Genomic DNA, 21797 nt, shown 5'->3' on the forward strand with positions numbered 1-21797 from the left:
ATTCTATTGAGTCGTACACAACAGGCAATGTGTCAAATTTAAAATCCTACAGAAGATGCTTAAAAGCCGTCCGTTTCCAGTAAATATCCACGATGAAAGCTGGAGGTAAAGAAATGTAGAAAATCACTACAAAGCACCACCATACCCAGATATCTAGTACATTCCCTTTGGACATCAAATTTTAACATCATACGAGAAAAGAAAGCAAGTGGAAGAACACAGAGGCTGAGCCAAAGAGTCCCTATCAAAACCATTACTGCAAGTACTTGTGAATGGGGAGTAAACTGCGCTTAAAGAAGGCATATGCTGAAACACGAAACCCCAAAAACCTGTAATCCAATTCCTGCTGCAGCATTCTCAGCAAACAAATCACTCTCTCTTCAAAAAAAAAAGAAAAAACGGCACACAAAAAATATGATGCTGGCCTGTTAGCCTTAACTTTTTTTAGCCGGCTGTTTACGGTTACTCATTTCAGGATGCCACTCCTCAAAATAAAATGTACCGGAGCAAGTGGAGGGGATGGTGGGTGGAGGCCTGAGGAGAAACTCAATGAAATGAGAATGAGAAATGCAACTAAAATCTATGGCACCTCTCCCCAGCTGTTCTTGAGGACGACACAGAAAACAAGCAATGACACAGTGTATGCACGTACTTGCAACAAAGGCATTTTGGTAACTTTATCATCTTTTTCATATATATGTATATATATATTTAATTTTGCAGCCTAAACAGTCCCCAATAACAGCAAGCTAAATAACCTAGGGTTCTTTGGCTCTGTACCAAGAGTGATGGAGAAGGCTAGCAGCAGGTTTAGCCAAGCTGGCAGAGGGAGAAGGGTATTCTTACTGGTAGTTCAGCAGTAAAAAGCTAGAGGGCAGTCTCAGAGAAGGAGGGAGAGAAGAGACAATGGTGTGGTGCTGTAAATGTAGAATATTCTCTTGTTTTCAAACAGACAATTCCAGGAAATCCAGGCCGCGCCACAGCTGCCCTGACCTTTAACCCTTTAAAGCTCTCGTGTAAAAACACCACAACGCAACATTCGGGGGGTTTGGGGAGAAGCAGTGGCTGCATGGGCTCGAAACACAAAGCGAGTTCGGTGGCTGTGCCCTGGCCGTGCTTGGAAAGGGCTGAGCGCGCGTGCTTGTGGCCGGGGTTCCAGTGGGTAGCGCGACAACAAGATGCAGCGGAAACAGGAGCCGTCCGGTTCCCGTCTGTCCATCTGTCTGTCCCGCCGGTCGGTCAGTGTGGGCATTGAAGAAATGTCTGTGGTTTGGGGTGGGGGGTGGGGGGTGGGGGGGGGTGGGGTGAGCGTGCAGGGGGTCGGGGTCCAGGCGCTACGCCGTCGTCTCGGACAGCCTGCCCTCGCCGTCGCTGTCGTTCAGGTAGCTGCGCCGCGACTGCGAGGAGCGGTGTGACGCGCGGGACGCGGCCCCATCCTTATCGCCCTCCTCCTCTTCGTCAGATCGCTCCAAGCCGAGGTGTCTCCTGTAGGTGGGCGGGCTGGGGAGCGGGGGGGGTTGAGAAAAGGCAGAAAGAGAGTAATCGTTATTTGGGTCACACGCCGAGGCGTACCACGCGAGCGTTACCTCACGCTAAACACCCCCCCCCGTGGCTTTGTCCTGGGACAAGCGTAAATCCGCTTTCAAATGTTCAAATAACAGCATTACAACCAGATCAAAATCAATACGGCACGACGACGCTGGACAAGACGTGCCACAGAGGAAGGGAACAAAAAAAAACCAAAACAGTGCATCACATCTCGTTTTCAGACTCCACCAGCAAGGTTTTCAAGGTCTTTTTATCGTGGTGTTTTTACATCGCTTTGCTTTTTAGACATTTAGGGGAATAAAAGGAATACAAGATCAAACAGCTTGCGTAATGGCCTCGCATCCCTTTTAACTACACAGTAAGAATGACTAGCATTAAACACTGTCTGGTCTGGTCTGTCTGTGCCGGCAGTGGTCTCTGGTTCTCTGGTTGCTCCAATGCGTTTCAAGTTTGTGCCTATACTTCCTGCATTCATACACCCTTCTACTTATAATGACACGGAGGTGTGGCTGTAGTAAAAAAAAAAAAATACACGCTACTAAGAGAAGCAAACTGTTTCATCCTCTAAAGTTTTCACCCCTTGACCTGAAGGATTCCGGACCATGCAGGCCTCATTAGTACACAGTGAGTCACACACTGCTGCCTGTCATTGTAACTGGAGTGCAAACAGAGAATCAAACTCCCATCCCTCACAAACACGTCCTGCGTGACAGGCTAATTTACTCTAGGGTTAGGCACAATCTATGCTAAGGCTCTGGGAGAAGTCCTGAGGGAAATCTCTGAGAGGGATGTCCCAGCATGCTTAGCCGGAGACTCTGGCCTCTTTGATAAGCCTCCTACCTGTTACTTACTGCAGACTGGAGCGTTATCGCGCTGCTAAAATGACGCAGACCCTCAGGTTAATAACTGCTGTCAGTCCAGCTTCTTTAATAAACCCTGGTATGTACAGTAATCAATGCTCTGGTTTAATTATGTCTATAACCATGTGTGAGGCTGGAAGGACAAATCTATAATGGCTCCGCTTAATTGCTCCAAAGCTCTCGTTGTTTTGGCTTGTGTTGCAGGGTCATAAATCACACAGGCATTTCAGTTACTATTAGTAGGTACTGGCACACGCACTTGGCTTCATAACCCCTCTGTTCAGAGCAGATTTCCATTTACATAAACGCTTTAGAAATCATTTGATGGCGCCTCAAGGAAGGCCAATAGACCGCATCGCCACGGCTTTTGGTTCGCTAATAAAGAAATGGAATACAAGTGCAAAGCAGATCAAGGCGTCGTGCCCTCCTATTTCAGAACCATTCACATTGTGGGAGGAATAGCAAGCAGCTCCCGAAAGCTGGAGTCACGATAAAATACATCCCTATTCACCTGGAAACAATGTCTGCAAAAAAGCCGGTCTTCCCCTTTCAGCCAATTCCCCCCCAACCCCTAAAAACTATTAATTGCAATCTTTAGTGAAAATTGAAATCCAGGCTGCTATTTTGTGAGCACACCTCAATGAATGACTGAAATGACCTCTCAAGACTGAACGAAAAACAGGCGGTCAAAACCTCTGTGTAACACCTCCCAAATTGAAGCGCAAATTGAGATTTCTGTGCTCTAACCAAACAAAGGCACACAGCAGGCAGGGAAAGGTGGTTAGAGATTGAAGGGTAAAACCATTTTCAGGCGAGCACCATCAAAACCCGAATCGGCGCTTGGTACACACGCGGTATATGGCTGGTTAGTGTAACACCATGCTTCCACATCCATGCCAGGCGTCACCTACGGCCAGCTCTAATCGCTGTCGGGTCTGTACAGGTACTTCATCACCAGGTTGTCCACTTTCTTCTTCTTCTTCTTCTCCTCCCTCTTGCTCGGGGGTCGCTCGCCAGCCGGGGCCCCCAGCTCGCCCTCGTCGTCGGATCCGGACAGCCGCCGGGCCGGGCCCTTCTTCACGCTGCCGGAGCTGCGGTACGAGATGGTGGACGCGCTCGAGCTGGAGGACGACTCCGAGGACGACTCAGAGGAGGACGAGGACGACTCAGAGTCCGCGTCCCTCTTCCTGGAGCCCCTCTTGGACTTCTTGCCCTTCCTCTTGGAGCCCTTCCGGCGGCGCTCGTCCGGAGAGGAGCTCTCCGAGTCGGAGCTGCGGCCCTTCTTCTTCTTGCCGCCACGGGAGCGGCCGCTGCGCACGCTGCTGCTGCTCTCGGGGCGGGTGAATTCCAGCGCGGAGGCCGAGCGTCGGAGGCTGGAGGAGGCACGGGCCTCCTCCCCCCCGTCGCCCTGCGAGCTCCTCACGCTGCGCACGCTCCTCCTGTCATCCTCCTCGTCCCGCGCCCCTCCCCGCTCCTCCTCCTCTCCCTCGTCCGAGTCCTCCAGGCTCCGCCTCTTGAACTTGATCGGCTTGAAGCTCAGCACCTCGTTGATGGCCTTCTCCAGGTCCGGGTCCAGGTAGTTGCGGTGGCTGACGGGCTTGATGTCGGAGGCGTCCCCGGCGTTCTCCTCGGAGGAGCGGGCCTGGGGGGGCACGGAGAAGCTGCGGCCCACCGAGGAGTGGGGGCTGTAGGCGGAGGAGCGGCCCTCGCTGAAGGCCACGCTCAGGCCGTCGTCATCCAGGCCGAACTCGCTGAGCCGGCTGCTGCGGGCCAGGGAAGCCTGGCTGACGCTGCCCGGGCTGCGGAGCCCCGAGCGCCGGCTCAGGCTGGGGCTGAGCGCGGGCCCGTACGAGTCGCTGCGCCCGTCGTCCAGCCAGGAGGCGCTGCGCCGCAGGCTGCGGGGGCTGGTCGGCGCCACGCTGCTGATGGTGGACATGGCGTCATCGTCCAGGTCCAGGCCCAGGCCCAGGCCCAGGCCGCGGCGGGTGGAGGCCCGGCTGGGCGCCACCGAGGACACGGTGGACTCCTTGTCGAAGTCCGGGTTGATGGCGGACCAGCGGCGGTCCAGCCCTCTCCTGGCCCGGCTGGTGGCCTCGGAGTAGGCCTGGGAGATGACCGAGCCCCGGTCGTCCAGGTCGTCGCCGGCCTGGGACTTGGACTTCCAGGAGCTGACGGAGAGGGCGTCGTCCTGGCCGTCGGCCGACTTGGACTTGGCCTTGCGGAAGGCGGAGCGGTCCTGGGAGTCAGACTGCTCCTTCAGCGTGCTGAACAGGGAGCTCTCGTCTCCCGTGCCCCCTATGGAGTCCTTCAGGTTTGAGCGTTTCCTGTAGCTGAGGGAACTCATGACAGACACGGGCCTGCTCTGCTCTAGCTCTTTGCCCTCTTTTGTGCTTTCCTTCCACTCTTTGCCCTCTTTCCCCTCCTTTGCTTCTTTGACATCTACGTTTACAGCTTGCCTGGAGTGTTGTGACCGGGTAGGTGGGGGAGCACAGCACAGAAACAGTGATACAGATGGAGGAAGGACACAAAGAGCAAACAAGGATGAATCAGAAACAGGAAAAGCAAAACTCATGAAAGATATCTAAGTCTACGAATAGGATGTGTAACAAAAAGCAGGTGGTTCAGGTAGAAAATTATAAAGTCATTTTAAGGTCAAATCCTCCATGGTAAATGAATGGAACTTGATCCTGAAGGCTTAAGGCCTCGGTAAGGCAAATTAAATAATGTATCAAATTACATTCTGGTTCATTTAAACCACACAGAAACCAAATGGAACCTCCTCCCTTGCATTTTAAATGTGGGAATTTAGCAAAGCAAAATTCAATCTAGCAAGTGCTAAATGTAGATGTAGAGGAAAAGGAAGACAGCCTGCTGTAACAGAGTTAAGTGACAACCAAGATTACCTGTATGCCCAGAGGAAGCCGGGAGATGGGATTGTTGCTTTGAATGGACTGGCAAATTACTGTAACACGCATTTAAACCCAAACCCATAACCCTTCCCCCCCAGCTAAAGCTTGCAGCAGCATAGGTCCTATTACGATTCGAACCTGGCTGCTCGTGGCCTTTATAAACTGCTCTGCCCGCGTCTCAGCCATCCTCACATTTCCTGCGCGTAATGGTGTCCTAAACATTCGGATCGCTCATGAAAGCCGCAGAGGGCCATCACCGAGCTCCCCGCCAGCGCTGATGGCAGTATGTCTTCCAGACAGAACATCTTGAAAGGAAAGTTTTAAAAGTTGTGAGCCGTATAAATGGGAGTGTTAAATCTTCTCAAAAATAGACAAATTCGGGGCAATCTGAGCTGCCAGCTCTGCAGCTGACCCATTAATTTCAGGGAGTGGGGGGGGTATGGGGGGGGCCGAGCTGCCAGCTGGCTACGGGGCACGTCAATAAATCTGTCAGGAGGCAGCTCCATTTCGCAGTCCCCCCCCGTCATAAGATGGGTGACAATGGACGGAGTGAGGCAGAGGGGAGCTGCACCAAATACCATTCCAGCCGGTCTGCCCCGGGTCATCTCCATCCTATTACAGCTTTATTTACAACTGATCTAAGGACTGAGGTGTTGGCTGGGCCCACTGGGGGAATGATTATTTGCAGTTATTATTGAGATTAGGGGACTTGTGGTGCACTGACCTGGAGCTCTTCAGGCTGCCATCTTCTGACAGGTTCCTGGAGGAGCCCTTGTTCCTGGACAGCCACGACTTCACCCCGTCCACGCGGTCCTCCACCTCTGAGTCCGTCTCTGAATCGTCCCCGCTGCCGGAGAGGAGAGGAGGGTTAGAGCAGGGGGCCTCAAGGGGGAGGGGGAGGAAGAGGAGGAGGAGGAGGAGGAGGAGGAGGAGACGGACGGACGGACTCATCCATGAGTGTTAGTGAGACGGAAAGGGGCGAACACGTTTAGAGTTTAGAGGGTGTGCCCCACGGAGACATGCGAAGGGTGATGAGCGCCCCGCGGGGACCTGCAGAGTGCATGAAAACCGTCAGCGTCGCTGCTGTGAGCGACGCCACAGCTCGGCCGCTCACAGCGCCAAACAGCATCTCAGCTCCTTCCACTGCATTCACAAGCCACATTCCGGTTAGGCCAACACACAAGGAGGAAAAGGGAAAAGAGGGGCAGGGACTTTCAGAGTCATCTACTTCCTGGCTGTCATTCTCTGGGAAAAATGTTTTAAATCTGACTATACAGTTCCAACACATCAAAGAAACCAGAACATAGTTTTTACTGAAATTGCTGATTTCTGGAGACAGATGACTGACAGACCTGAGGAAAAACAGAAGCTCCATCTTGTTTGCTAAATGCGTTTCGAATATGGATACACAGAAGTGTTAAAAAAAAAACGACATACAAACAAGGTGTATCTGAGAAGTCAGACGGTAATGACGGAAAGGGCATTACACGGCCACTACATCAACCTCTATCTCGTAAGATGTGTTTGTGGATACAGCGGGCACAGTCAGAACCACGACAGCCTGATTCGATGACGGGAGGGCGTACCGCTGGAAAGTAAAGACGCTTCCCGCTAGGTGCACTATCACCGCAGCCGCATCGCTCAGTTTTAAACGCCACCGAATGCCTTGTGCCGCCAAGCGGAAAATGAAGTCAAGGTTCTCTGGGCTCCGGGAAAAAAAATGAAAAAAAGAAAAGGGAAAAAAATGGGACAAAACAAACAGGTCGGTGCTTACAAAGCTCACGGAGAGCGACAGTATTAGATAATGGCCCGGCCATAAATATGAATGTGCGCTAGAGTGTTTTCGCTTTCCCCCGGCTAAGTGTATAATAACTTATGGCGGGGGCGGCGAGCCAGGAGCCGCACTGCTGAGCGCCATGCAAATGCGGATGCAAATGGCCCTTCTTTGTAATTAACTTTGCTCGCCATTAGCACTAGCGCAAACGCCGTTTGCTCGCGTTAGCGCTAGCGCATCGGCATCCGCTTAGGCCCGAGGATCCCCCCGTCTGCAGTTGCTTATTTTCTGTGCCCGGGATTCAACCCTCAGATTTATGCTGATGCAATCGGCAATGGAGGGGGACCTCTGAGAGCTGACACACCACCGTCTCTTCAGATTAGCTTCATCTCTTACTAGACAGCCCCCTGCTGCTCTGAATGACTAAGACGAAAATTCAGCATTGTTATTTCGCATCACTCTCCGCAGACCATAAGGGAAAGCAGTCTCCTGATGGGTAAAGAAAGAGGCATATTTGCTTTGGTGGCAGGAGCATTTGTGCCTTATCCTGACCTCCATCTGAATACCTCAATTTTACGACATAAAAAAAAAACTTACACACATATCTAAAAACACCTGTAGATATAATAACCATGTGACTTTACCTTCACAATGCCATCCAACATGGATACAAATAGCATATTGCGAGCAAACACAGAGCGTGTTATCTAGAGCTTTTAGCTTCAGACGTCACTCCCTCTCATGGTCAAGGCGCACTCCACTGAGCCGCAGGGCATTCTGCTCCTATGCTCAAAGCACCGACTACAGAACTGCCAGTCACAGGTGCTTGGAGAAGCACGGTGGCAGGGACAGCCTGCGAAGAAGAGGCCCTGCACCTCTCACGGTGTGTCGGCTACGTATCCGACACACCCATTACCGTTTTGCCCTGTAAACACCTCAAAATACCCACCCCTTCGTCCTCCCTCTGACCTGCTCTCATGCCGATGCCTATATTAGGAAAACTGAGTTAGTTCAGCGTTTTAACGAGCAACTCATTCTCTCATGCATGCAGACAATCCCATTTAATGACATGCCGTGTGTGGTGTACGGGTCTGTGGAAAAAGAGCACTTTAAAAGTTTTGACCTTGACATTTAAATCTCCCATGCCTCTGTTATGCGGGGATTTGCTTTGGCTGGGATCGCTCTTCAGAGTGCACAGCTCCGGCAAAACTATTTTGTTTACACACTCCGAGGAAATCCAATCAGCTCACACGCACCCTCCATCCTTCCGCTGCCTCTCGGCGCGTGCTCCTAAGTCAGAGCAGGGGCACGATGCGGACGCTTAATTGAAAGCCTAAGCTCCCGAGAGATGTCCGCGCACCACCATCGCAGCGCCACCTGCCCCGGTGCACTCTGGGTAAGGCTCCCTGCGTTGGCAGGCAGGACAGGCAAAGCAGCTGTGGCGCGGCGGAGAGCTGTAATCGAACGCTTTGCGCACGGTGTCAGACACAATTTATGTCCCTGGCGCTCGCACCGTTGGTTAAGCGGCGCTGAAGCCCGCGGTTGCAAACAAACAGGGAGAGCTCGGAGGGGGGACATTAATCGTTTGTGACAATGTGCCTCCATTGGCCGTACATCTCTGTTACACTCCATTCTATTCATGATCAGCTCCTATAGATTCTCCTCCTCCCGCCTCCCATGTCTCCCAAGGCCCCCTGTGCTCGAACGAGCAGTATTCAACCCCTCGGTGTCGAATGACTGCGCACAAAGGTCTTCTCACAAAGGGACTGTCTGAACACTGAATGGGTGCCAACACAGTATATATTCACTAAACCACCTCGCAGAGGCTCCGCTTGTCTGTCTGTCCGTCTGTCTTTCTGTCAGCATCAAAGGAACGCAGCAATGACACTTCACCCCAGGATCATTTCACAACATCAAAGCGGCGAGGGTCTGCAATTTCTAATCGCAATTATTATGCATAAAATGACAATGTAATATGCACCAAGTCAAGAGACTGTTCAAGATAAGGGGGAATCAAAAGCAGTATTGAGTGGAACTGCATCAAGGAGTCCATTAAAAGACACCTTTTTCTTCTGCTGCTTTGTTCGTATTATTTCAAAGTGTTTTTCATCAACCTGAGGAAAGAGGTTTACAGGTGCTTCCTTCATTCAGCGTATCTCACTTCCCACGAAATCAATTATAGTGCTTCCTCTGTTTTCATTTATATTGTTACTATTAAATAAAGATCAAAGGTATTTCAACTCTGCACTCAAATAACTGTGGGACTTTGCAGACCAATCATTCCTTTCAAATACATTCTTCATATATAAGGCACAGCTACCCTTGATGTTGACAAACCAGGAGAGCCAAAGGCTTTATATCATTGAAACCAAGTCTGCAATATAAGAGTCCTTGGCGTTTCACTGCACCGTTGAGAAAAAGAATCCCAATACACTGCTAAGTGGCAAATGGCTACTCGGCTTTTCTGTTTTGTGTATTAAGCTCTTTGCCTTCAACAGGGAAGCCATTAAATCCATAAAATTAACTAATGAAGTCAGACGCTGAACTGGGTTGACCTACAACTCAAAGAGAAACGGAACTTTCATCAAAGGGTATTAGTGTCACCACTCATGACAGAGCCAGTCAGAGATTTGCTATTGTTATTCCAGCAGTGCAGGCCTCTGCTCACCCGGTCCTGTGCAACGGGTGCTGGAAAGGACCCGGCTGGGGAGGGAGGAAGAAAGGGGCATTGATCTGAACCCCAGCGACCACAGCATTGCAAAGACCACAAACGGACGTCACGTTCGAGTGAAATGGGGGGCCCCAACGCCGGTGCCCCCAGGGGAATGGATCTGGAAGGTCAACACTTACCTTGCGTTGAGCGTTTCTGGAATGCACGCGGTTGCGCGTTTCGCCTGTTACCTTGTTGGGGGGGAACCTGTGCATGTACAGGTCGGGGCAGGAGGTTGGATTAACAGTAGGAGAGGAATGATGTGAGTGATGCAGCACTTAGGCGTCATGCAACGAGGTGGGGTTACGAAACGCGCGCGGTGTGGACGAGGGATAGAGGTGAACGAGGTGCGGGTTAGTGTCACGTCACAGGACAATGATGCAGCATCTGGGTCTTCCAGGTACAGGGAGCAATCTGTGTTACCTGTGTCATTAAAATCAAAACCTTTCGCTACTCTGTGGGCTTTGTAGACACCTCCCCCTAAACACAGAGGTCATTAAGTGATTACAAGTTATTGGAAGGGATTCATTCACCATTGCTCTCGAGGCAGAGTGAACAGCTTGTAATGCAGCTAGACCATCATGCTAATGGGACATTTTTACAAGACAAACTGTACACTTAACATTCTATCAGTCTGGGTCTATTAATCTTTTCTACCACAAAGGAAAAAATAAATGTAAGATTTATAATCCCACTCGCGTGTACACTGTATCTAAGCATGTGGTCTGACCATAATCAGTAAGCACAGTCTATGAGCTACAGACCAATAGCCCAGCCTTCTGGAAGCTTTTTGCAGTACTGCATCATTCCCTCATCATTCACGGAGGCTGTGAAACGGTCAAACCAGCAGACGGGCGAGTGTGTGTGATCAGCGAGTGGAGCGGGCCTCACGTCTTATTCTTTCTTTTCTGATACTTTGTCACCATGTCTTGTAAACTGGCCGAGACGATGGATGGGACACATGAAGAAAAAAAAAAAAGAAACAAAGAGAAAAAGAGAAATGGGAGAAAAAAAGACATAAATAAAACAAAATAAGTGACACTAAATGTACAATGCTTCAGATAAAGACAAAAATAACTGTTGTAAAAAAAATAAAATAAAACTGAGGCTGCAATGACAATGTCAATGATATACTGAAATGATAATCTGGGAAAGGGCATGCTTTATTTTCCTCCAGCGTGCATGGATGCCTTTTTTTTTTTGCAGTTTTTGAGCAGTAGCTCAGCATGGCACCTCAGTCTTTTCCGGAACACTCTTACTAGGGGGAGGAGACGCAACACACTTCAGCCTAGGCTTGCCCTGGTTATTTGTGAGAGGCACACACCCCAACCCTGGGCCCCTTCCCGTAAAACGCATAAATAAATAATTAAGGCGCTTCGGCGGGAATCCAAACAGCGGGCAAAACAAAGAAAAGCAGAAATAAGAACAGGGCACGGGGGAGATGATTAAACTGGGACAGCTTCACCTATGGTAATAAAGGGGGAGAGAGAGAGAATTAAACACTGGAATTAAGCACCGCTCTCTTCAAGGCATAAATCTTGCAGAGAGTGTGAACGCGAACTGACAGAGTCTGGGGAGGGTTCTTTTTGATGGCTTTATTCCAAGCCTCTTTCAACAGAACAACAATCCCACCTGCGTCAACCCCCCTCTCTCAATTCCCTCCTCTGGGCTCATGTTTAATGCAGCTGTATTACGCTGTCATCTCTGAACCAGCACGGACACAGGTGTTGCCCGCCTGCCCCCCCCAAATGAAACATGTCGGATTGGACCAGAAGAAGCCGCGAACGGCGTACCTGTTGATGAGGTCATCGTTGTCGTCGCTCTCCATCTCGTCCTCGATGGCGGCCTGCAGGTCGCCGATCCTCTTGAACGCCAGCTTGAGATCCGCCTGCAGGCTCTGATTGGCTGCCTCTAGGCTCTCAATGTCCATTTCCTGTCGGCGTCAGGCACGCTCGTTTAGCCACAGCGCAAGACCTAACCAAAGTTTATCTGCAACATCTATCGGGCATCGCAGGGTCTATTCAGCCAGCATGCTCTGGAGCCGCGAGGTCGCCGGGCTTACCAGCTCGTGCTTCTTGCGGCTGGCCTCGGCCTCCTTCTTGGCCAGCTCGGCCATCTCCTCCTTGATGTCCCGGATCTGCCTCTGCATGCGCTTGTTCTGCTCCTTCTCGCGGTTCTCGCCGGCGCTGCGGTGGTCGCGCTCCTCCGTCAGCTTCTCCAGGTTCTCCTTCAGCCGTGTCACCACGCTCTGCAGATGAGGGGGGGTAGGGGGGCGGGGGCGCAGACAAGGCCGGATCAGAGCCTCCCCTAGGAGGTGTGCAACGGTGTCCTCCCAATGAGGGGCGGACTGCAGAGAAACAGCTTCCACTCCTGGGAGACCACTACCAGCTCGTTAAGTTACTCACAATCACTTTATTACGCCCTGTTAAACCTCTCAAATCTAGAGATGCATACACATGCTATTTGCATTTACCAATATTATTTTCCCTACAAGGTTGTCGCCAACCTTGAACAACTGTGTTTTCTCCTATAACTACAGGGACCAAGCAGCAGACAGCAAGAGAGCGACAGGTTGAATAGAGTGGTTTGTGCTAGAGAGTGAGAGGGAGGTTTGAGACTGAGAGGCACTAACGCTATTTGTAGAAAAGAAGACATGAGGAAAATGATAAACTAGAGAATTGCTGCCAAAAAAGGCTGAGTAAAAGGGAAAGAGTAACAACAGTGAAACAGTGAAAGAGTACAAGAGGGTACAAGGTAACCCAGTAGCTGCCAGTTCGAAGTTCCACTGTTAATCACTGCGGTTCTACCCTTGAGATAGGCGCTTAAACACAGACCGCCTGTGTAAACATCCAGCTGTATAATGCATATATGCGTATGTAACTGTGTGAGTTGCTTTGAATAAGACTGTCATCGAAGAAAACACAATGCTGTGGCATTTTTGTTTCTAATAATGAGGTTGAGAGGTTTAGGGAGGCTTTTGTTCCTTCTGGACGGATCCAGTGGAATACGATGATCGATGAGTTTTCATATTTATTAACGTTTCCTATCCTAAAATATTACAAACAATTAAGAAACCACTTTTTAATGGTGGCTATTTATAATACTCTACCCCTGAAAGCATTCAAGTAGAATGAAATGATAGATGATATGCCAACCGAGTCTTGACTATTTACGATGCTCCTGAAGTGCGCACTGCATGAGACATGGTTTTTATCTATTAACTACATTAAATACACATAAACAAGATGATGAAATTCTATTTCGTTCTGTAAGCGCAAACAGGACTGAATAAATGCGACGCGATATCCTTGTTTCATATCTCCGCTATTGATTTGATTACATTAACTGATTACTTGGTTTCGGTCCACAAAGCATTGTTTCCAACAGCACAAGAGCGCCAGAGAAGGCCTTCTCCAATTATAGAGCTAATAACTTTTACACTCGGATAAACTTTAGACAAAAGAAGCACAACGCAGCTGATGTTTTAGTCACAGGCCTGCCTGGGGCTTTCCACGCATTGGACACTGGTTTTGGTGAGTAGGCGTGTGGTGAACAAGCGTTCAACACTTCTCAGCTCCTGCAAACCTGCAAACTGATCCTGCCCATGCAGGCCTGAGGTTACTCGGCACTCAGGTCAAAATAGCTGGGTCAAGCCTCTTCAGTCCACAACCCTGACAGCAACAGTGAAGTGGTGCTGCTGAGAAAGCCAGAAGACAGCTTGTGCTGGAAACAGTACTTAGGAAGACTGGCATGGATTTTGCCCCCAGGCAGGATTTAGACTCAATGAAGGAGAGTACAAGAAAGAAGTCAGCCAATGAATTGCTTCCACTCTGGTCGTGTGTCACATGACTTCAACAGAGTAATGAAACAGTGACTCGTTTTACAGACTCCAGTGCATTGTAGAGACTGGCTACATTTTGGTATATTGTTTTCCATGTTATGACTAACGGGCTTTCAGTCAAATAAAATCAAATAAAAGATAGCTAACACATAGCCCCTGACAGACACACACTGTGGCTAGCTCTTTAATCAGAAAAAAAGAAAGAAGGGTGTCATCGCATTTTTTACTTGTTAAGAAGCTGAATGTCTTTTGGAGTTTTGTCTTTGCCGGTGACCAGCACTTCCCAGGAGACACAGACAGGTCTGAATGAGGGAGCGCTGCTCAAACAAAGCGGTAATGTTCAGGAATGAAGTCTGACATTTCGCAGCCAATATTGATCATTCAGTTTGTTTAGGTTAATTGGTCTTATTTTTTTTTTTTTTAACAGACACAAATAGACATCTTATTTTAACAATTATGATTCAAATTTTACAAGCAGTCTTGAAGGAGCTGCCACCTTTAAGATAAAAAGCTAGAGCCAGTCAAAATGATGTTGACTTATAAATCATCTATGTGCTTCTCGGATCTGACACCCACATATTTTTAGTGGAACTGCTGCTAACTGTTCTGTGCCAGCATATTTTTAATATAGTCAATACCTCTGTTTCAAGTCAAGGTGCAGAAACTGTTCTTGCGGAAATTAGAGTAATATAAATCATATTGTGAAGTCCTTTGATCAAAGGCTGTTTCTCAATCAACCAATCAAATATCACATTCCTGACAAAGGAGAGGGCGTACAGTCCAAAGGAGAGCTCGTTTCATATGAACAATTCAAGTCACAGTGAATGTAATATAAAGGAACAGCAGTGGTGCTTTGGAAACAGGGAAGAAATTTCACAGGCTGACAGCAACAGAATCAGTGAGATCAGATTCAAACTGCGTTTGATCTGAGACACAGAGAAGTCCCAGTGAAACCCCATCCAGTTGCATATAGTACAATGATATTCAAAATATTTGCCTGCAAAGACAAAAAATGGTTTTAAATCAACTACCTACATTAATTACTGAGTTCAATTACAGCTCCAAGCTGGTCGCATAAAGGCTGAACCATGAAGTTGGACATTGTTAATTACTTATCATTGGCAATGTACGTTACAATGCTTACACTGTATATATTATCACTTTCTACAGCTAGACATCAGCTGGATATCTGCTGAAGTAACTCAGACTCAGGCACCTTTTTCAAAGTTTGCAGCTCACCCAGCATTCAGACCCCCCAGTCAATAAAACATCTTCCCTACCACAACTGCTTCATTGCTACTATTATGCGCGGAGTCTCTCACACGCATATTAAGATGGGGAAGGCTGCCGCTCTCACCGTAAAGAAATTTGCATAAAGCTTCACTCAGACAGGAGCCCAGGAGCACGCGGCAGCGGTGGCTTCATTAATCCGGAGTTCTAGCGCGAGACGAGGGTGCCGACGAGGCACCCCGCGTGACTAACGATGCCGAGCGATGCAGGCAGAGGCCGAGAGCTGCCGGTAAACAGCGGTTTAACCGGGAGTGGGCGCGGGCGGAGGCGGCCCCGGGGGGGAACACGATTTAATTACAGCAGCCGAGCGAAAATTGAAAAATGATTCACCTTTGTCTGGAGCAATAACGCAGTGTAATTCGGAAATGATTAAATTACAAAACAGGACATCGGCGAGCGAATGCATTATTAGCCAGGGGAGAAGCAGGGGGAGAGAATCTCTGGTCCCCGAGTCAGATGAGCAGATTGCACTTTTAGTTTAGCGGTTATGGTAGCCATCGTTGTGTGGTTATGAGTTGGGTGGGTCGGGGGGGGGGGGTGTGCTGAAATGAGCTCTGTGTGTGTGGGCAAGGGTGGGAGTCAGCTCGGGACAGCTGAGCTTGTTCCTGCCCCCGAATGCCCCCCCCCCCACATCGATCTCTCAAAGTTCTCTCCTCTCCTCCCACACGTTTGATTACCACAACCCCACCTCCCATCCCAGCTCACCTCCAGACGCTTGACCTGGGTCCTCTCGAACTCCAGCTTGGTCTCCAGCTCGCGGATCTTGGCCTCCTGACGGCTGACCAGGGACTTCTCCACCATGGACTGCTCCTGGAAGTCGAGCTGGCTCTGCAGAGACTGGAGCTGGAGGAAGCCAAGAGCGAGGCACGGAATGACTCCGGGCCAAAGCCACATTCTGCCCAACGTACCCACAGCCACACAACCACCATCTGCGCATTATGCTGCCAGTGCCCTAATGCCGTCCCTGTCCGCTAGGACAAGGCTGGATTTGGTTAAATATTAACTATACTGCTGTATTCATCCAGTGAAATTACATTACATTGCCTTGTTTATTTTCTTAGCAGAAGCCTGGAAGAATTCTCATCCAACTTGCATATCTTATATTATGCATCTCTTATGCTGGAGTGGTTAGGTTTCAGTTTTGCTCCTTCTGGTAACACATTACGAATATGGCCAGCGTCTACATCACATGTCCACGCAAATCAGAGGTAACTGTCTGTGTGTTCCTGCCCTCCTTTCTCTCCATTAGCCATTCAATACCATGCTTTGTTGGCTTCTTCAAGGTCATTTCTGGACATGGAATATTAAGGATGGACTTTTTTATAGACTTTGGATCCATTATTAAAAGTCACCATTAAAAAAATGCACACTCGCCTCTTGCCTTTCTCCCGGCTAAGAACAACAACTCTCTTCAGACAGAATTCTGACTAAATGTAAGTCGATGTATCTGGTAGCAAATGTCTTACTGGCAGAAAGGCATCCACTCCTTGTACATAGAGCTCCTAATAGTGGGAAGGAGTGTAGCTGACTCTAGGCTGAGTAATGGTCTCTTCAGTGCTTTGAGGAAGGGGAGGTCGATGTTTGACTAACTTGTTAAATCTCAGTCTCTCTCACAAAATCAGATTTTGGTGATGAAAGCGACCCGCGCGGCATCGCTGCGAAAGGGCAGAGTAAAACGATCTGAAGCGGCTTCAGTAATGAGTCCCTTTGCATCTGTAGAAGAAAGGTGTCATTAAAGCCGCCGGCTTTCCCTTCTCCCTCGCGCGGCTAATCACTAAAGGGCTCAGAGTCTTAGATGGATATCAGCTATGATTGTTGCGCCTAATGCCACTGTGAGACGCGTATCTGACAGGGCCGTGTTAGTAATCCAGAACAGAGCCCCCAAGCCCCTCCGGGGGGGTTTACGGTTGATCCCAGGAAGGGCACGCCATCGGCGAGGGGCTTCCAGAATCAGCCGGTAACTGCTCGCTTGTCGGGGCACCGGTGATGGGTGGATGTCTTACCTTTTCCTGGATCTCCTGCTTCTCCTTCTGGGCTTCCTCCAGCTGAGCCTGCAGATCGCTGATCTGAGCCAGGTCTCGGGCCGACTGAGGACGGGGAAAGGAGGACAGTCAGCCGGGTGTGTGTGTGTGTGCCTCTGTGTGTGCCTGTCTTTGTATGTGTGTGTATAACTGTGTGTGTTAGAGTCTTTTCATCAATCTGTGTGTGTCTGAATCTGTGTGTGTATCTGTGTGACTGTGTGACTGTGTGACTGTGTGTGTGGATAACTCTGTGAGTCAGAGTCTCTGTGTGAATCTGTGTGTGTGTGTGTGTGTGTGTGTGTGTGTGTGTGTGTGTGTGTGTTTGTGTGGGCTCCTATCCCCATATTTGCCTGCAATAATTCATCTGTGATAGCAGCTACTGGCACATTTTGTTTCCATACCACTGCAACGCACAGGGTCTGTGAGACTACTGAATGGAGTCCCACCCTGGCAAGCCACAGATTGCCAACCTACGTGATAGAAATCAAGCCAGCCTGGAATATTGCACAGAAGGGAAAATGTCACACAGCGACAGTACAAGGCACCATCAGTTATGCTGGAACGGGATTTTTTACAGCCCTCCAAAAATCACCTGATGGTGAGGAATTCATGTGCCTCTACACATATATATGCATTCGCATATGTTTATATGTATGTAAGTACACACACTCCTTAGCACTCCTATTCCAGAGCCTTTATTCACCTTTACATATTCAAGCAGCTTTAAGAAACACAAAGAAATAATGTATCCAATGGGGAGGTAGTCTGTAAAGTAGTGAAGAAAAACAATTTCTCCCTTTTCATAGTCACCACAGAGGAAAATGTGGCAGTGACACCACTTTTCATTGGGCACCATTAAATCTCATCGCAATGTCACCCATCTGAAGTATTTCAGATATCTGTGTTTGCTCCGCTAAACAAAGCACTCAGCTCAACGAACCTGAGGGAGCGAGTGCTTCACATCAGAGAGGAGAAACTCAGCTGACACATTATATTTTTCTCGCCGGTAACTTCATCTGTGTGCAACACAGGTTTTTTTTTGTAGCGTGGCGGTGTGCTCTTAAAAAGCATTCTGCCTACACATCAATGTACGTATGCAGATCAGTGAAGTTGGAACTTTATTGCAGTGGTAAACAAATATAATTAATTGTCGTACAGCATAATGTACATCTGAGTTACATTAACCCTGGGGGCGAAATTAATTCTCTCTCGCAAGTGTGAACATCCGCTCCTGAATCGATTTAAAACGAGCTGCGGAAGTGAACACACATGAAAGACAGAGTGAGAAAGAAAGGGAGCCAAGCAGCGCCGTGACTGCGCAGTCAGCGGCGGGGCGATGCTGCTCTCTGTAGGGCTGCGCAGATGGTTACCTGGGAGACGGCCGCCTTGTGTTTCTTCATGAGCTCGTTCATGTCCTCCTGGTCCTCCTCCAGGCGCGACTGCAAGTCGTTCTTCTCCCTCTGCAGCCGGCTCACCTGCTCCTCCAGCTGCCGTGCAGAGACAGAGAGGGAGGGAGCGGAAAGGGGAAAGCATGTGAGAGGGAGAGGTAGAGGTAGAGGTAGAGGGCGTATGAAACAGAGAAACAGTGAGGCAGACAGAGTATGAGTGAAAGTAAGATACAGAGAGAGAGAGAGAGAGAAAGAGAGTGTGTGACAGACAGACAGAGTGAGGCAGACACACAGAAAGAGAGAGAGAGAAAGAGAGAGAGAGAAAAAAAGACAGAGCAAGATGCAAATCCTTAGCACCCATCCACAGACTAAACAAATCCACACAGCATATGTCCAGGACTCACATGGCTGACAGAAGTATTGATTTGACTAAGGCTTTCTCATACAGTTTGCCTTGGTCATCCTAATCCATTGACAAACGCCCTGGGCTTTTAAATGACTAAAACCAGCAGCGACTAAACACCAAGGACACGGAATGAATTGGAGCCTTTATAACAAATCAGCTTTGATTATTTGAATGAGAGCAGAGTGTTGAGGCAGAGCCAGAGAAGCTAAGCGACCTGCAGGTTAAAACATTACAGCCACATAGAATGAACCTAAACAGAGAAAGTTCACTGCTCCTTGCTCTATGGTGGGTGGTCTTGACAGAAGCTCATCAACTCAGTTTTAAGGACAGGAATGAATTGCTCTGAGACAAGCGACCCCCCCACCCACCCCGCCTCCCCCACCACCAAAGCCTGGCATTTCCAGCCATCACTGGAAAATTACCAGGGTCACAAGAGCTCTGACTTCCTATGAAATACAGGAAAAGCATTTCTGATGAGCCAGAAAACAAAACACATTAAAAGGGATTTTTCAAAAAAAGAACCCATTAGCACATAACTATAAAATGGATCAAGTTCTACGACATGCTGACACAATGACATCTGATGTTTACATGTAGCAAAAAAGTGCTAAAAGGATTACAGCACATATCCAAATTTTATTCAACTTGGAAAATACTTTAAAAATATTAAAATATATATGAATTTCAAGCAGCCTGACAGATTCGAATGCAGATGTACGGGCACAGATGGCACTTTTAATGGTGCTGATATGAAAAGGGGAACGGGACATCAGCTGTGTCACAGAACAGTGACCTTCCTTCTTCCCAGAATGCATTGCATTTGGTTGCAGTGACATTGCTGTCCCAAGGTGCAAAACAAAATCCATTCTGTTCTTTCACCACTATGAAAAGGTCACAATACAGTGGTCATGTGCTTCTTTTGATTGTTTTTTTTTATTTCTCAGTCTCTTACTAAATCTCTTACATTTTTACCATCATAAAAAAGGAAAACAGGAAAAGGGCAGAAAGAACAGCTGTTTTATTTGCACTGACTAAATAAGCTGCGATAAACACAAAACAAGCATCCTTTAAAATGCAGCAATCATGCGTAGTAACAGTACATTTATACAGTAAAGAGGTGAGAGATCGTATGTGCCACCCTTAACCCGAGGCTGCGTTCCTACACAGGAAAGGCCTTCTCATCTACAGCTGTTGCCTTCACTAAATAGTGGAGAACAAAGAGAAAGCAGTCATGATAATACTGCAATTACTGCAATACTGCAGTACAAGAGAGTTTATATGCCTGAATGCGTGGTGACCATATGGAGCACACGCACTAATGGACTCAGCCATTTAATGTACATTTTAAAAAGGCCTTGGAAAGTATTTCAAATGCAACCGTTGTTGCTGAATCTGAAAAGTTCTTTCTGGCCAGATATAGGAGCGTCCGCTCACTTAGGACAATGTCGAACACAGCAAAGGACAGAACATTAGGGCTAAGAGCTCTTACTGAATGTCTGCAGCTCTGCAGGTAACCTTAAGCCCTCTCAGGCTGTACAGTCATTCAATCACATGTAAGGAACTCATCCTTGAATTCCGTCCCTGCAATTCAAAATTATAGACCAGCTTCTCAATGATGCTACATGTATGGGGAAAAAGATTTTCTGAGGGTGCAATACACCTTAATGCACTCCATCTGCTTGAAAAGACCAATACATAAATACATAAATAATCAAACTTTTGATAGAGGCTTGATATAAAAAAGACATCCTGTGGGCCTGAATATAACGCAGGGTTTTGTTTCCCCAAGGTATACGTTTTAAAAACACAGTTCACATTATACTCAGGGACCAGTCAAAATTGCGAATGCTAACGCTAAGTGGCAAAAGGTGGCACCATTGGGCAAAGCAAGTCCAGAGGACAGTGTGTATTTAGCAGACATGGCTTCTTTTGCCGCCTTTCCGCCCAGTATTTTAATTCCCCAGCTGAGCTTTGCGGTAACTGTGCAGTGTCACGTCCCTGCACCTGCACAGGGACAGCACTGGAGTGGGGAATGTGCCAATACGAATCCTCCGTTACACTCAACGGCAGCCAACTGCTGTATAACGTGCAACACATCTCTGGGGGGGGGGGATAAACATTTTCCTTCTCACCACTGAAGGTGTCAGAAATCCAGTTCAGCTCATAGTTGTAAATAACAAGGTTTGAAATCTAATATGTCATAAAAAGATTTACAGTTTGCAAGAACACAAAAACAGAAACATCCTTCAAAATTGTGCCACAATCTTTGTCAAAAGTCATATCTTCATGAGCTGCCTATGAGTCCTCAGCCCTCTTCCAATCAGTGTTAACCCTTCTGTAGTACAGCTGTTCTATAAAACTATCCATTGGCTTCAAAAAGTGTGTACTGGAGAATTCGATACACCTTTCTTCCTGTCGCAGGGCCCAAATGTGTTCTTTACCCCCCCATTGATGGCTGAACCTGTATTAATCAAACTAAAATAATCCTCTTTGAAAAGGGGGGTTTCTTATAATCAACGCAAGCTTATATTCAGGCCAATGTCCTAATAAATAACAAACCTCAGAATTTGTTGTCAAAATTAGATTTGCATATCTAACTCAGCCAATTTGGACGAATCCAGTCAGCTCCACAGCATTGCCAGCGGAGCACTGATGATTAATCTAATTCATCTTCCCATCACTCCGTCTGTTTGTTAGCCTATGCCCAAACGCTACTGAACTTCATCATCACTGAGGCAGCATTCTGCCCACGACAGCCTTATTAAACTGTCGTATCTCTGAAGGTGGTAAGTTTTGTCCATATTACAGAAGGATTTAGAGCATGTAATTGTTTGGTGAAGTCAATTTCCAAGCAGTTTGCTAGCTGGAGTTGTGACCTAAGAGCTTGAAGCCCGTACGCAATTTTGTGGCATACAGTGCTAAGTAAGATCCAGACACAGTGGTTATTATATATGTAGATGCCTTTGCAAGTTCGACATTTTTAATCAGTATTACCCACACACTTTCGTGACTCTCAAAAACCACCTCTCCTGTGTGGTGAAAATAAAGCT

General features: G+C 48.1%; 1 protein-coding gene across 5 annotated transcripts in view; it reads right to left on the reverse strand.

The window, feature by feature from the left end:
* Window positions 1–1297: 1297 nt before the first annotated feature.
* Window positions 1298–21797, reverse strand: part of LOC118774771 (unconventional myosin-XVIIIa-like) — a 107625-nt gene continuing 87125 nt past the window's right edge. For 2 of the 5 annotated variants that reach the window (XM_036524256.1, XM_036524254.1), the window contains 8 exons: window positions 18324–18440; window positions 16936–17019; window positions 15638–15775; window positions 11864–12049; window positions 11595–11734; window positions 10693–10737; window positions 6042–6164; window positions 1298–1500 (listed from right to left, as the gene is read on the reverse strand). In XM_036524256.1, the coding sequence (XP_036380149.1) occupies window positions 1335–1500; window positions 6042–6164; window positions 10693–10737; window positions 11595–11734; window positions 11864–12049; window positions 15638–15775; window positions 16936–17019; window positions 18324–18440 (999 nt within the window). In that variant the 3' untranslated portion in view covers window positions 1298–1334. Of the gene's footprint in view, window positions 1501–3319; window positions 4865–6041; window positions 6165–10692; window positions 10738–11594; window positions 11735–11863; window positions 12050–15637; window positions 15776–16935; window positions 17020–18323; window positions 18441–21797 lie in introns of all 5 variants that reach the window. The other 3 variants (XM_036524257.1, XM_036524255.1, XM_036524253.1) reach the window with 2 other exon arrangements.

The sequence above is a fragment of the Megalops cyprinoides genome, chromosome 3 (genome assembly GCF_013368585.1).
Source record: "Megalops cyprinoides isolate fMegCyp1 chromosome 3, fMegCyp1.pri, whole genome shotgun sequence".
Taxonomy (NCBI): Eukaryota; Metazoa; Chordata; class Actinopteri; order Elopiformes; family Megalopidae; genus Megalops; species Megalops cyprinoides.